Source organism: Seriola aureovittata, chromosome 6 (assembly GCF_021018895.1).
Source record: "Seriola aureovittata isolate HTS-2021-v1 ecotype China chromosome 6, ASM2101889v1, whole genome shotgun sequence".
NCBI lineage: Eukaryota > Metazoa > Chordata > Actinopteri > Carangiformes > Carangidae > Seriola > Seriola aureovittata.
In genome coordinates, this window is record NC_079369.1 from 1425188 (window position 1) to 1437567 (window position 12380).

At 46.0% G+C, this 12380-nt stretch overlaps 2 protein-coding genes across 4 annotated transcripts; one reads left to right on the forward strand and one right to left on the reverse strand.

Annotated features, from left to right (window-relative positions):
• The first annotated feature begins 534 nt into the window (after positions 1 to 534).
• chst14 (carbohydrate (N-acetylgalactosamine 4-0) sulfotransferase 14) lies at positions 535 to 3537 on the forward strand. The gene is made up of 2 exons (XM_056379295.1): positions 535 to 1175; positions 2173 to 3537. The coding sequence occupies exons 1-2, from the start codon at positions 897 to 899 to the stop codon at positions 2998 to 3000; spliced, it is 1107 nt and encodes a 368-aa protein (XP_056235270.1). The 5' UTR covers positions 535 to 896; the 3' UTR covers positions 3001 to 3537.
• Positions 3538 to 3560: 23 nt separating this feature from the next.
• cep135 (centrosomal protein 135) lies at positions 3561 to 12258 on the reverse strand. 3 transcript variants are annotated; one of them, XM_056379293.1, is made up of 26 exons: positions 12008 to 12258; positions 11534 to 11648; positions 11225 to 11415; positions 10962 to 11129; positions 10670 to 10811; positions 10502 to 10586; positions 10274 to 10402; positions 9904 to 10119; positions 9720 to 9785; positions 9397 to 9547; positions 9090 to 9310; positions 8826 to 8981; positions 8603 to 8740; positions 8182 to 8259; positions 7874 to 8025; positions 7467 to 7582; positions 7202 to 7356; positions 7024 to 7079; positions 6760 to 6928; positions 6551 to 6661; positions 6265 to 6450; positions 5913 to 6122; positions 5593 to 5795; positions 5389 to 5493; positions 4286 to 4423; positions 3561 to 4032 (listed from the first exon to the last, which is right to left on the reverse strand). In XM_056379293.1, the coding sequence occupies exons 2-26, from the start codon at positions 11644 to 11646 to the stop codon at positions 4011 to 4013; spliced, it is 3477 nt and encodes a 1158-aa protein (XP_056235268.1). In that variant the 5' UTR covers positions 11647 to 11648; positions 12008 to 12258; the 3' UTR covers positions 3561 to 4010. The 3 variants fall into 3 exon arrangements, with proteins under 3 accessions (XP_056235268.1, XP_056235269.1, XP_056235267.1); XM_056379294.1 differs by having other exon boundaries at positions 5913 to 6113; positions 9081 to 9310; XM_056379292.1 differs by having other exon boundaries at positions 3562 to 4032; positions 9081 to 9310.
• Between the last annotated feature and the right edge of the window lie 122 nt (positions 12259 to 12380).

Here is a 12380-nt window from a genome sequence, read left to right on the forward strand (position 1 = left end):
GTGTTGTGCTTATTGTTCAGTCGCAGTCTGAGTGTGTCTTTGACTGTAGAGACCTTGTTGACCCCTCAATGAGTGTTCAAGAACAGACTGAGGGATCATAAAGCTATTCAGCGGCCTGGGTTCGAATCCGACCCACGACCCTTTGCATGTCATCACCTCCCTGTCTCTCTCTCTCTCTGCTACTCTAATAAAGGCATGAAAAAAAATAACTAAAAAAGAGAAAATTTTGGGAGTTAAGGTTCAAGGGTTCTTTGAGCTTTGGCTAAACAAGGCAAACCCAGCACACACTAGCTGAACTACATCTCCCAGATTGCCTGGGGGCATTTGAGGATCCCCTGGGAGGAGGTGCTGGGGACTGGTGTGTTCACAGCACCTCCCTCTGCAAGGCCCCACAACACTCCCACACCTTTCTGTAGTTATAAATGTGCCTACATTAAGGTATTCTGACGAAATAAAATGATCATGAATTGTATTCACGTTAGTCTTTATATCTGTTTTTACTCTTTCCAGTGGAAAAATTACAGTGGGTGACTTTATTTTGAAAATGTTAACCGGATATCTTTTTTAAAAGTCTGGTTGTTTTTGATATTAGTGTCTTCAGATGAAAACGCCCCGTGAGAGGAAATTAATAAAGAGCAAGACAATGTGACAGAGTCCAGGAAAAGGAAGTTTTTCCACTGTAGATAAAGTGTTTGCGACCTTATTAACACGTGAAGTTGGTTTTATTTTGACAGTTCAAACAGGAATCGATATGTTCACGCCGGCTGACTTCACGCACTTTAAAAGTTAAGTATGGGTACGTGGTAGATAACCGACGGTCTCTTCTGACGTAGTCGTTAACCGTAAACTTGCAAACAGCCCGATAGGTGTGGACCAGAGCAGCCGGGACACCCAGCATGGCTCCCCGCGGGAAGAGGCCCGGTGCCGCGCGGAGCGGCTCCGTGATGAACTTTAGGACCACGGTGAGCTCGGGCTCGGTCCGCCGCAGCTCCGCCGTGCTGCCGTCCGTGCTAACGTTCCTGGTGATCGTCGCATCCGGAGGCCTGCTGCTCATGATAGAGAAGGGAATGCTGAACAGCCTGGATACGCCTCCGCCCCGGGGCAGCGGCAGGCGGCTGGACTCCATGCGGCAGCCCGGGAAGCACAGCTCGGCCGCAGTGGACGTGGAGTCGCAGGTAACAGTCGTGAAAGGCACCGCGGAGGATCTGCCGGAGGTGGACCGGGCTCGGTGAAGCCTGCAGGGGTTTTGGTTTTTTTTTTTTTTTGCTTTGTCTGCTGCGGACTTATGTGAAGGCATTTCACAATATTAGCAGAGGCGTTTCCTCACTCAACCACAACACGTTCATGTGTCATTTCTCTCTTTTAAAACTTTATGCGTTGAGCAGAAACTTTCCTGCAGGCTTCAGAAGTTGGATCAGGTGGGAGCTGGGTGTGTTTACCCTCCGCAGCAGCCTCCCGTAATCACTTCCTTCAGCTGAGTGTTTTAATTCCATTACACATGTAAAAGCCCAACTAGGGATTACCACAGATATAAACTCTTTGAGCAACACATTAGTTTAATACTCGGGTTTTGAAACTGTTAAATTACATTTACCCAATCAAATAAATAAATAAATAAACTGGTACCACTTCACAATAAGACTGCCCCTATAAAGGATTTATAAATGGTTTATAATAACACTTTATAAATCACAAACAATTATAAACAAGTTATAACAGTTGATGCAGGCTCACTATTTGGCAAGATCAAACTAATGCTAACTACTCATTAATATTACTAATGACTGGCTACCATTTGTAATTGGATAAGGAGCTTTATTGTAAAAGGAAAACATCATCATTTATTAATGAGCTATAATAGGACAGTTATAAGATTGTTTATTTTGTGATTATAGTATTAACATCTAAATTAATAACCTAATTATAAACCATTTATAAATCCTTTATAAGAGTAGTCTTATTGTAAAGTCGGACCAATAAACTAAACTAATATTTCTAAGTGTTGGGCAGCAGAGATTTAGATTTCCTGACTTCTAGTCTCCACTGTGGGTCATATTTCAAAAACATTGTACTTCACTTCCCATAATCCTCTGAAACTTTACAAAAGGTTTTCACATGTCAGTAATACTGGTGTAAAGTAGGTAAAATGCTCCTTTCTGTGTCCACGTGTAGATCCTCCAGGAGATCCGCAACCGGACCATCAGGACCATGTGCAGCCAGAAGAACATGCCCCACAGCATCTGGTCTCTGAGCCCCCTGCAGAGGAAGACGCTGCTGCAGCACGTCCTGGTCAATGACGAGTACCACTTCCTCTACTGCTACGTCCCCAAGGTGGCGTGCTCCAACTGGAAGAGGGTTCTGAAGGTTCTGAACGGAGCGCTGGAGAGCGTCGACGTCAACATCAAGATGGACCACCGCAGCGACCTGCTCTTCCTGTCCTCTCTGAAACCCGAGGAGATCCGCTACCGCCTCAAGCACTACTTCAAATTCATGTTCGTGCGGGAGCCCATGGAGCGCCTGCTGTCCGCCTACAGGAACAAGTTTGGAGAGATCGAGTCCTACCAGAAGAAGTATGGCGTTGAGATCATAAAGCGGTACAGGAAGGGCCGCGCCAAGGACTCATCCGTGAGAGGAGATGATGTGACCTTCGCGGAGTTTGTCCGTTACCTGCTGGATGAGGATGTGGAGCGTATGAACGAGCACTGGATGCCGGTGTACAACTTGTGCCAACCTTGTGCCGTGTCTTATGACTTCATCGGCTCCTACGAGCACCTGGAAAGCGACGCCGAGTTCGTGCTCCAGCGCATCGGAGCGCCTCCTTACGTCCACTTCCCGGAGAGGCAGACGTGGTACAAGCCGGTCACCACGGAGACGTTACACTATTATCTGTGCAGCCTGCCACAGAAGCTGCTGAGGGAACTCCTGCCCAAGTACATTTTAGACTTCTCCCTCTTCACTTATCCGCTCCCCAACACAACCACTGAACACTGCCGGCATTAAACCTGCAATGTCTTATAGTTTGGAGATTATTTTTTATAGAGAATCATTTGTATTATTTTTATGCTTAGGGAGCGTTGACAGCTGTTACACATTTTTTACTTGAGATGTCCTCACGTCGTTGCAACATGCTGATTATTGGAGGAGATGGAGACTTGTGTCAAAACCACTAAAGCTTGAAATCAGCTGCAGACAAAGGAAAGTTACTGAGATGTACGTTACAATCACTGTTACTGTTACAGTAAAGGAATCACTTCACTCCACAGTGACGCAGATGTAAATAAAGTTACGAGTTGTTTCTTCATGTAGATATTGATGGAGATGAAGGGTTAACGGCTTCAGTGGGCATTCAGTGGTTTAGCAGGCTAAAACACACACACACACACACACACACACACACACACACACACACACACACACACCACACACACACACACACTGTACCCAGAGGGCTGTGGGGTTTAAATCGAGCCTCTTTCTCATCTTTTCTATTTACTTTCATTATACTCCATCTAATAAAAGCAGAAGTTCCAAGTGTTATGATGTACATCGCTGCAGTTTCTGTCATTTTCAATTGTTTTATTTTGTGAATAATTTAATAATTTAGACATCATTAAAAAAAACAACAAGAATATTAAACATAATACACAGAACCACAGGGCTGAACCAACACTTCCCTTGCTACACGTGTGAGGTTATAGTTGCTGAGAACAGTTACTTTCTAAGGCACTAAGTTAAGTCCTAATTCTATCAGTGGCTGTACAACATACTGACAGAGAGGAGGCTGCTGTTATGTAACAGTCTGTTCCAATGTGAGCTTTAGTGAACATGATTTCATCCTGGGCGCTTCAGGATAGACGGGGAATAGAGTTGTAGCGAGGTATCCTACAGACTAATTAATACCCAGGCTTATAAAGACCTTCACAATTCACGTCCAGACTTCGGACTTCAAGCACAGGCTTCTAGTGGTTTCTGACTCACTCATCGGCGCCTTCATTTGTCCCGGCTCGTTGTTAATCCTTGAAGCTCACACTTCTGAAAAGAGGAAGGGAAGAAAGTTCAATCACATGAGAAATAATTGTTAAAAATAGTTATGGTTCGTTCTTTTTGGCTTTTATTAGTTTTCATGGATCAAAGGACCAGAGCTGGTTTTTAACCCAGATTTTCTCCCCCCACATCCAAAAATGAACATTCCTGTTTGACAAACAAGTGTATTACTAAATATAAAATATATGTACAATAATTAGCCCTAAAAACAGCTTCATCATTTTCATTTTCAATGTCTTACTTGTCTGCGCACTTGTCAATGGAGCGTTCCAGACTCCGGAGGATGGAGCGCTCCGGGGAGATGTGATGAGAACCGGAGGAGATGCTGAGGGAGGAGAAGGACAAACCCTGCCTGCGCATCTCCTGGATCGCCCTCTCTCTGAGGACAGACAGGAAGACCAGGTCACAACCTGCTGCGTCTCCAGCGTGTTGTTTACGTCCCTGTACTACAAGCGTTAAAGCTTTTCAAGTACTCGACTACTTATACTTACTGTAATCACGCTTTTCTATAACTATATTTGAGGAAAGCTGAAACAATCAGTCAATCATTGATCATTTGAAAAAAAAGAAGAGTCAGAAATATGATTCCGGCTTCTTAAATGTGATATAATATAACATGTGGTATCACATCATCATCACTGAAGCTTCAGTGCAGCAGGAAACCTTGTGTAAGAACTAAATACTACATTTACTCAATAACGCAAAGAGCAAGACGATGCAGTGAAAGTTCACAGTAAGAGCTAGTTAGACGTGTTAGTGTGTTGGAGGTGTTAGGAGAGGAGGTGCACAGCTTCAGTAGCTTGTTCCACACAAAACTAGTTTAATACGGGTTAATAATCTAGTTCCTGAACACAGCTGTTGCATTAACTATGCTACTCATGTAATTATGAGGCTACAGGATAAATTATACATTGATATTAGCTGAGTCACGTCATCACAGAGCTGATATAAACAGACAGGTGACAAGCTAAAGGAGAAAGCTGAAGAATGAGTGGACGACACTTCCTCCCTCCACAGGGGGGGAGGGGTCACGGTCACCAGAGCTCAACACAGCTGAACACCAATGGGAGATCTAGGAGCGACGCGTCAGAAAGCGCTCTCCGCCCCCATCATCAACACATCAGATGAGGGAATATCTTCATCCTCCAGTAGAATCAGAGACGTAGAAGCTAGTGAACAACACTTTACTAACACACTCTGTTGGTTTCTCCTTTATTTTATCACCCATCTGACTACAACCCTAACCCTTTCAATGGATACTCAGAACTGATGCATTAAATCTAATATGTCAAACATTAAATGAATCCTGTTGGGGGGGGGGGGGCGGGGGGGGGTCGACCTCACCGTTCGAATCGTTCAGTGGTCAGCTGTCTTTTCAGAACATCCATCTCCGTCTGCAGCTGAGACACTTTACCTCGGAGCTGCGACACCTCCCGGGAATGTTCCGCACTGAGTGTATGTACACACAAATAATATTCAACTTTTTTTTTCTTTTCTTCACATTTAATTGTTTCATTTGAAGCAGTTTATTGAATTGGATTTGTTTACGTTTTGCTGTCAGCCAGCGTGAGTCTGTCACGAAGGAGTTTCAGCTCCGACTCTCTCTCGCTGGCTGTCAGGTGAGTCTGGAACTCCTTGTGCCGATTGGTGGAGAGCAGCGTCTCAAGGTTACGGACGGTCAACCTCTCACTGGCCAGCTGCTTCTTCAGTAGCTCCGCCTCTGACCGAACATCCTCCAGCTCTCCTGTCACCTAACCAACGTGCACACATTGACAGAAAGCACAAGTATGTCAGAACAGAGAACTGCTGCCGGCGAACGTTTCACAGCCGTGTGTTTAAAGCGAAGTCAAAGCCGCCGTGACCCTCACCCTCTCCAGGTCCATGCTCTTGGAGGTGAGCTGACGTGCGGTGAGCTCCTTGCCAGAGTCCAGCTTGACGCAGAGCTCCCTGACTGAAGCCAGATCTGAGAGGAGAGCTGCCTTCTCCTCCTGAGCTTTGTGTTGCTCCTCCTCTAGTCGGGACATCCCGCGAACCAGCGAAGACACCTGGGCCTCATAAGCCTGCAGGGCCTGCGTGTGCTTAGGAAAACAGCAGGGTGAAAGGTTCATTTAGCTCACGTCCGTTAAAGAGACGAGCATCTGGAGTTGACCTAGAGTAGCTGCTGGAAATCTTTCTCCCTAACACGGATGTATCAGCTGCTCGTTCCAGCTCGTGTCTCACCTGATGGATTTCTCTCTCCTGGTGGCCGACGGTGTCGCGGAGGTGCCTGCGTTCTGTGTCTGAGGAGAGCAGCTCCAGGCGAATGGAGTTCGTGAGGCCCTCAGCCTGCTGCAGCTTCTGCTCGCGCTCCTCCACCTCAGAGTGAGCCATCCTGAACCTCTCCAGCAGGTCCCTGTTCTCCTGCTCCTGTGGGTCAAACACCGAGCTAAGTGAGACTGAGTGGACACCTATGGGACGTCCAGGCACTGTGGAAAAGGAGGAGTAGGAGTGTGTGGCGCTCTCTTGCCTTTGTGGCCATCAGTTTCTCGATTCTGGACACTTCAGAAATGTAGGAGTGGACTCTCAGTTTCAGCTCATCCTTCTCATGTAAAGCCTCTTCCATCTCCATGTGAACAGCCTGGACAGACACACACGGGACACAGGAGGAGCTGCTGTTATCTCTTCACCTTTTCTATGTGGGACACAGAAGAACTGAACACAGGCTCTAATACACACTTGGTTCTCCCTGGTCATTGTGGCCAGGTCGTCCTGCAGCCTCCTGTTCTCTCTGATGGTGATTTCTTTGTCTCTCCTGAGTCCAGCCAGCTCCTCCTGAGAGGCGTCCAGCTGCCTCCTCAGGCTGGTGATCTCCCTCTCTCTGCTGTTTAGCGCCCCCTGCAGCTGACTGAGAGGATCACACATCAATGTGTCAGACTTTTATCATGACGTTCTGTCGTATTAGAAAACCGACCCAGGGAGCTTTGAGACCACGATACTCACGCTACTGAGCTCTCCATCGTTGTCACAGTGATTTTCACGTCTTCGAGGGTGTTTTCCTGTGGAAACGCTTCATTAGTTCTCAACTTATGGCTCAGAGACAGGATTTAATCCACCGTCACTTACTGTACATTGGAATAGGCAGTACAGACAGGATATGATGTTTGTTTGTGGTGACTACCTTCGTGGAAAGCTCCTCCTGCAGCGCAACCAGCTTTTCAGTCTTTTGATCAACTTCATCCTGCAGAGCGTCTTTCTCTCTGTCCAGGGCAGAGACCGACTTCTGAAGAACAACCACGTCCTCCTTGTGCTTGGAGCCGCGCTGACTCAGCTCCCCTGGCGGACAAACCCAAATCAGGCAAACAGCCGAGCAACTGCAGAGAAGAGACTGCAGAAGAACAACACAACCCTTGATTCTAGACCTCATCAAATCAACAAAGGTTCACCTATTCTCTCCTCCAGTTTCTGGATCTGCCCGTGGGCAGCGTGCAGCTCGTTCATCTTCACAGAGAGCCTGTGCTGGGTGTCAGACAGAGACTGCTCCATCTGCTCCTGCAGCAGCCTGTAGAGAGACAGGGGGAAGCCAGTCAGTCCATCTGTAAGGCCCTGTTCAGACCTGGCAACAACCTGCGTCCTCAGTGATCCGATCACGAGTGGACAGCTCTAAGTTCATCAGTTCACACCTGGCTTTAAAATGCATCTTCACAGAGAGGGAGGGAGATTTCTGGTTCATGAAACACACAGGATAGTGAGAAGACACTGACAATATTTGATGACCATATGAATTTAACTTACTTTCTGGCAGCAGTAATATTATTAACATTTAAACTTTCATTATTGCTTCGACACGAACCTCAGAGCGTTACACTCGGCCCTCTGCTGGGCCGCCTCCTCTGCGTTCTGGACCAGAGCGGCAGACCGAACCTTCAGCTCCTCCTCCACAGCCTCCCTGCTCTCCTTCAGCAGACACACCTGTGACCGCAGGTCCAGTCTCTCCTGCTCCAACTGCACCACAACACACACAAAGGTAAAAACACAGCAACACATAGCTACTAAGGACCAAAGTTACAGAAGGGAACGTTATAATAATTCTCTGCTGCAGCTTTTGAGATCCAGTCAGGGGAAAATGTTGGAGCAGATTTGCAGAAACATCAGGCTTACACTCTTAAAGGCATTTTCCAGGTCAAGAATCCTGCTCTCCTCCCCCTGTCTGTCTGTGAGAGCTGAAGTCTGGGCAACCTGCAAAATGTGTGAATATCAGTGTGTTAGGCTCCGTGCTGTCCATTCAAAGTTATAAGAGAGAGAGAGACAGGAAAGTTAGGGAAGTGATTGTCTAACTGACTTATTGACTAATGATTTCAGCAACTTAAACATTCCAGATATGCTTAACTTTACTAAAGTAAACATACTGACAACTACCAGAATCAACAACTAAAAATGATAGATTACAGATGTGTAATCTACAGATATGTACTGGTTTCCCTGCGGATTTATTAACTTAATAATATTATTATTATATGGTAATAAGTATATGGAGCAACAGAGTCATGTGCACTGTGGAAGTGGTTACTCTGGGACTAACCTTTAATCTCTCCATCAGTGTGTCTCTTTCAACGCTCATCTGCTCGATGGTGATTTCTGCCTGTCTGAGCTCCTCCTGCAGCTTCAAGACGTCAGCTGACTTATCCGTGCTGCGGGCCAGCTGTAAATCCTCCTGAGCCTGAACGCACAACAACGTTTGGTCTTCAGAACAAAATAAGTCATTTCAAGTGCACACCTCGTGACGCGTTGTTTTTAAAACTCACCTGTCTGAACAGGGTTTTGAACTGGTCTCTCTCGGTGCAGAGGGCCTTCACGTTGTTTTGGATGTCCTCCATGTGCTTCTCAAAGTCCAGCAGAGCGGCCTTCAGTTCGTCTCTTTCCTTTACGACACGGAGCAGCTCTGCTTCTGCGATACTTCCCTGAAAATTTGGAGCCATTAAACTGCAGATTCTTTGCGGCAGAAATTACTTAAAGACCCCATGAAACAACAACAGACATCAGATTTAGCGATTTCTAACCCTCGTTACTTTGGACCTCGGACTCCTGCCTCTTCCTGGACTACGACTGGGGCTTAAGTCCAGACCACCGGCCCCTCGGACTCTTTTGTAGCGCTCAGCCTCCAGGCGATAGTAATCTCTCTCCTCCTCTAGACTCCTGACAAATGCGTCCAGACGTGAGGGGGAGCGTTCCCTTCCACAAACACCGTGTTTAGCCCGCATGGTCTCCAGCTCCAGCACCAGGTCTTTGTCTGGTCAGTGATACAATGACATCATCACTTTAAAGTTGCTTAAAGAGGAGCGTTCAACAGCTGAGGTACACCAAACTGCTGCTCACCAGCTGCCATCATTTTCTCCATCTTGTCCTGGAGCCTGATTTTCTCGTCCTCCAGGAAGTTCACCAGTCCCTCCATTTTCTCGTTCTGCTCTTTGAGCTCCACCAGCTGATCTCTGAGATGGTCTCTTTCAAAGTCACCTTCAGCCTGCTCCTGGATTCAATCATTTCCAACAGATTGATCTTTTGGTTTGTGTAACATTTCAACATGGGACAGATTTTTGTCAAAGAACAGTGGTGTATGTTCACTCAGGAATTACAAACTAAAACTCAGGATTATTTCTATGAAGAAACTATAGAATGAGAACAGATTATACTGTAAATACCTTCCTTGTATTTGTGATTACATCCTCCAAGTCTTCTATGATTTTCTGTTGCCTTTCAATTTCTTTCTGTTGAGAAAACATTTGACTTTCGTTGGATTGTTATCATTATTCTAACCCCCACTTAGTTACCTTAAGCACTTATAATACAGTACATTTTCATTGTATGTCTTTCTCATATTCTCACTTTAGTTTCTTGGAGTTCCATGTCAGCGGTTTCCAACACCCGCTCTTTGTCCATCTCCAGCCGCTTCGCGAGGTCGTCTATGTGTGTCAGCTCTTCACACAGTTCCAGGTTCTTCAGAGACAGATTAGCCACTTCAGTCGAGGCGTCTTTCTTCTTCTGCTGCAGTCCTTCTACCTTCTGCTCCAGCGTCCTATTGGTCTCCTGCAGGTACTCAATCTGTGGAACCCAAAGACATAGCTAACAGTCAACAGACAGGAGGGTGGGTAGCAACCATGCAGACTTCTTTTCTTCCAGAGGAACTGGCTGAAGACCATAGTGCATATTAAAAAAATAAAAGATAGTTAATATCCTCTATGACAACTACACTTACCTGAAGGTTAAGATGAGAAATCAGCTTCTCGTTGCTGCTGTTTTGAGCCTCGAGAGAGATGACATCATGAGGCCGCCCTCCTTGGAGAACACGATTCAGACGCTCGATCTCTTTGTTCCTCTCCTCCACCTCATAGAAGTAAATAAGAATAAAACAACACTTAACGTCCTCCATATGAAAATTTAACGCATCACAAATGTAGAAGCTTCTAGTTAATTTATTTCCTACCTGTGTGTTTAAGTGTTTTATATATTCTTGAGCATTCTCCAGGTCCAGTTTGACCTTTATGATGTCTTCCTGTAGCTCATGAATTCTACAAATCAAACTCACAGTGAGTAAAAACAGAAATGATGCAAATACAATAATATAATTCAGCTGTTACAAAAGAAAACAAACCTTCCATCCGCTAACAGCAGCAGGTCAGCTATGTACGGATCATCAGGCTGCGACACAGGGTAAGCTGATGTGGAGGAGGGAGTTGTGAGCTCATCAATCTGCATCCTCTGACGTCTGAAAGGAATACTGCGCTTCTTCCCACCTGTGAATGTCACGATTAACAAGTGACTTTTGAATGCTCTTTAAAAGTCAAACATGATCTCACCTGTCTTTCTCAAGAAACGGCATTTTTGAAACAAAGATAGTGCAGCCACTTTCATTGTGAAACTTTGGTCAGACAGCTGGTGTTTACCTGGTGTCTGCACCACAGCTTGCATGTTCTTCTCCTGGAGCTGCTGGATGCGCTCAGCTTTCGCCTTGCTATCCTTCTCCAGGCAGCGAACCTTGTGCACATACTGATTGTTTAAAAACTTCAGGTCAGATGTCTCATGGTCCAGTTTTCTGATGTGGGTCTTGAGCTCTGAAGCCAGACAAGATTGTGTGAAGTTATCAAAGCAGTCTTTTGATGATGAGTGTGTCTCAGACTGTCTTGAGTAGTAGTTTATCACGGCTTACCTCTGGTGACACGATCCTTGTCCTCCTTCAGCTTCAGGACCTCGAGGTGCAGCTCGTTGTTCTCCCTGACCACCCGGGCATTCTCTGTCCTGTACGGCTCCAGAACAGCATCAAAGTTTCGGCTTTCTTTCTCCGTCTTACCGGCTGACAGTTTGGCATTGCGCAGGCTCTCAGTGGTGTGAACCAGGTCACTGTAACACAGAGAGAAGATCAGCCCTAAATACATTTAATCCACAGTGACTGCCTGGCTGATGTTATAGGATGAAGGAGAGGAAGTGCAGTGGGGGTGGAGGGTTTTTTTTTTTTTACCTGAACAATTTCTCCACTAGTGGCAGTGACTCTATCCCCAGTGGCTGTCGGTAGCCCAGCTGATCTAGACGCTTTCTCAAGTTGACAAACTTCCTCTCTGCGCTGCTGTTCATGGCTGTGGCACAACATAGCAGCGTTTACATTGGTTAGCAAGGTAGCTAAAGTAAGAAGATACTTAAAACAACGTGAAATAAACAGCGTGCACTGTCGAGAACCGTGTCAGGTTACGAGAGTAGCGAACAGTGGCTAATTAAGCTCACTACCGTTAGCCAGGCGTTTATTGTTGGCTAACGTTAGCTAGCTAGCTTAACGTTAAGTAGCTAATAAGCCAATATTAGCAATCTGCGCACGTATCTATTGAGCTGCTTGTTTTTTTAAGAGATAACAAGTAGCATTAGCCCACTTGTCGGCACCGTTTGACAACAGTTAGCCACTTTAAAAACGTTAAATCTCAGGAAGTTTGCCTCAACTCACCTTGCTTTGAAGGATGGTGCTAACGTTAGCTTAACCAGCATCAACTTAGCTCTGCATCGTCGACATAAACGTCTCGATCGGACAAATTATTTTCATGACTTTGATTATAGCATCGCATCTCGTTCTCGGTTAAAGTTTGACCATCAACAGCTCCTCTGTTGACATGTTTCCGCGGTAAAGGGGTTTGAAAAGAGCGCCGCTGACCTCCGCTTTGGATTCGTCACCATGGAAGTTCACAGACGCGCTGCGGAACATCTGGAGCGGCTTGTTTTGAGAATCGGCGTCGTCCGAGCAGACGGCGGAGGGGCGGGGTCAGGATTGAGCTCACGCATATACACGCTATTCAATGCTGTGCGCTTAATAAAACAGATAA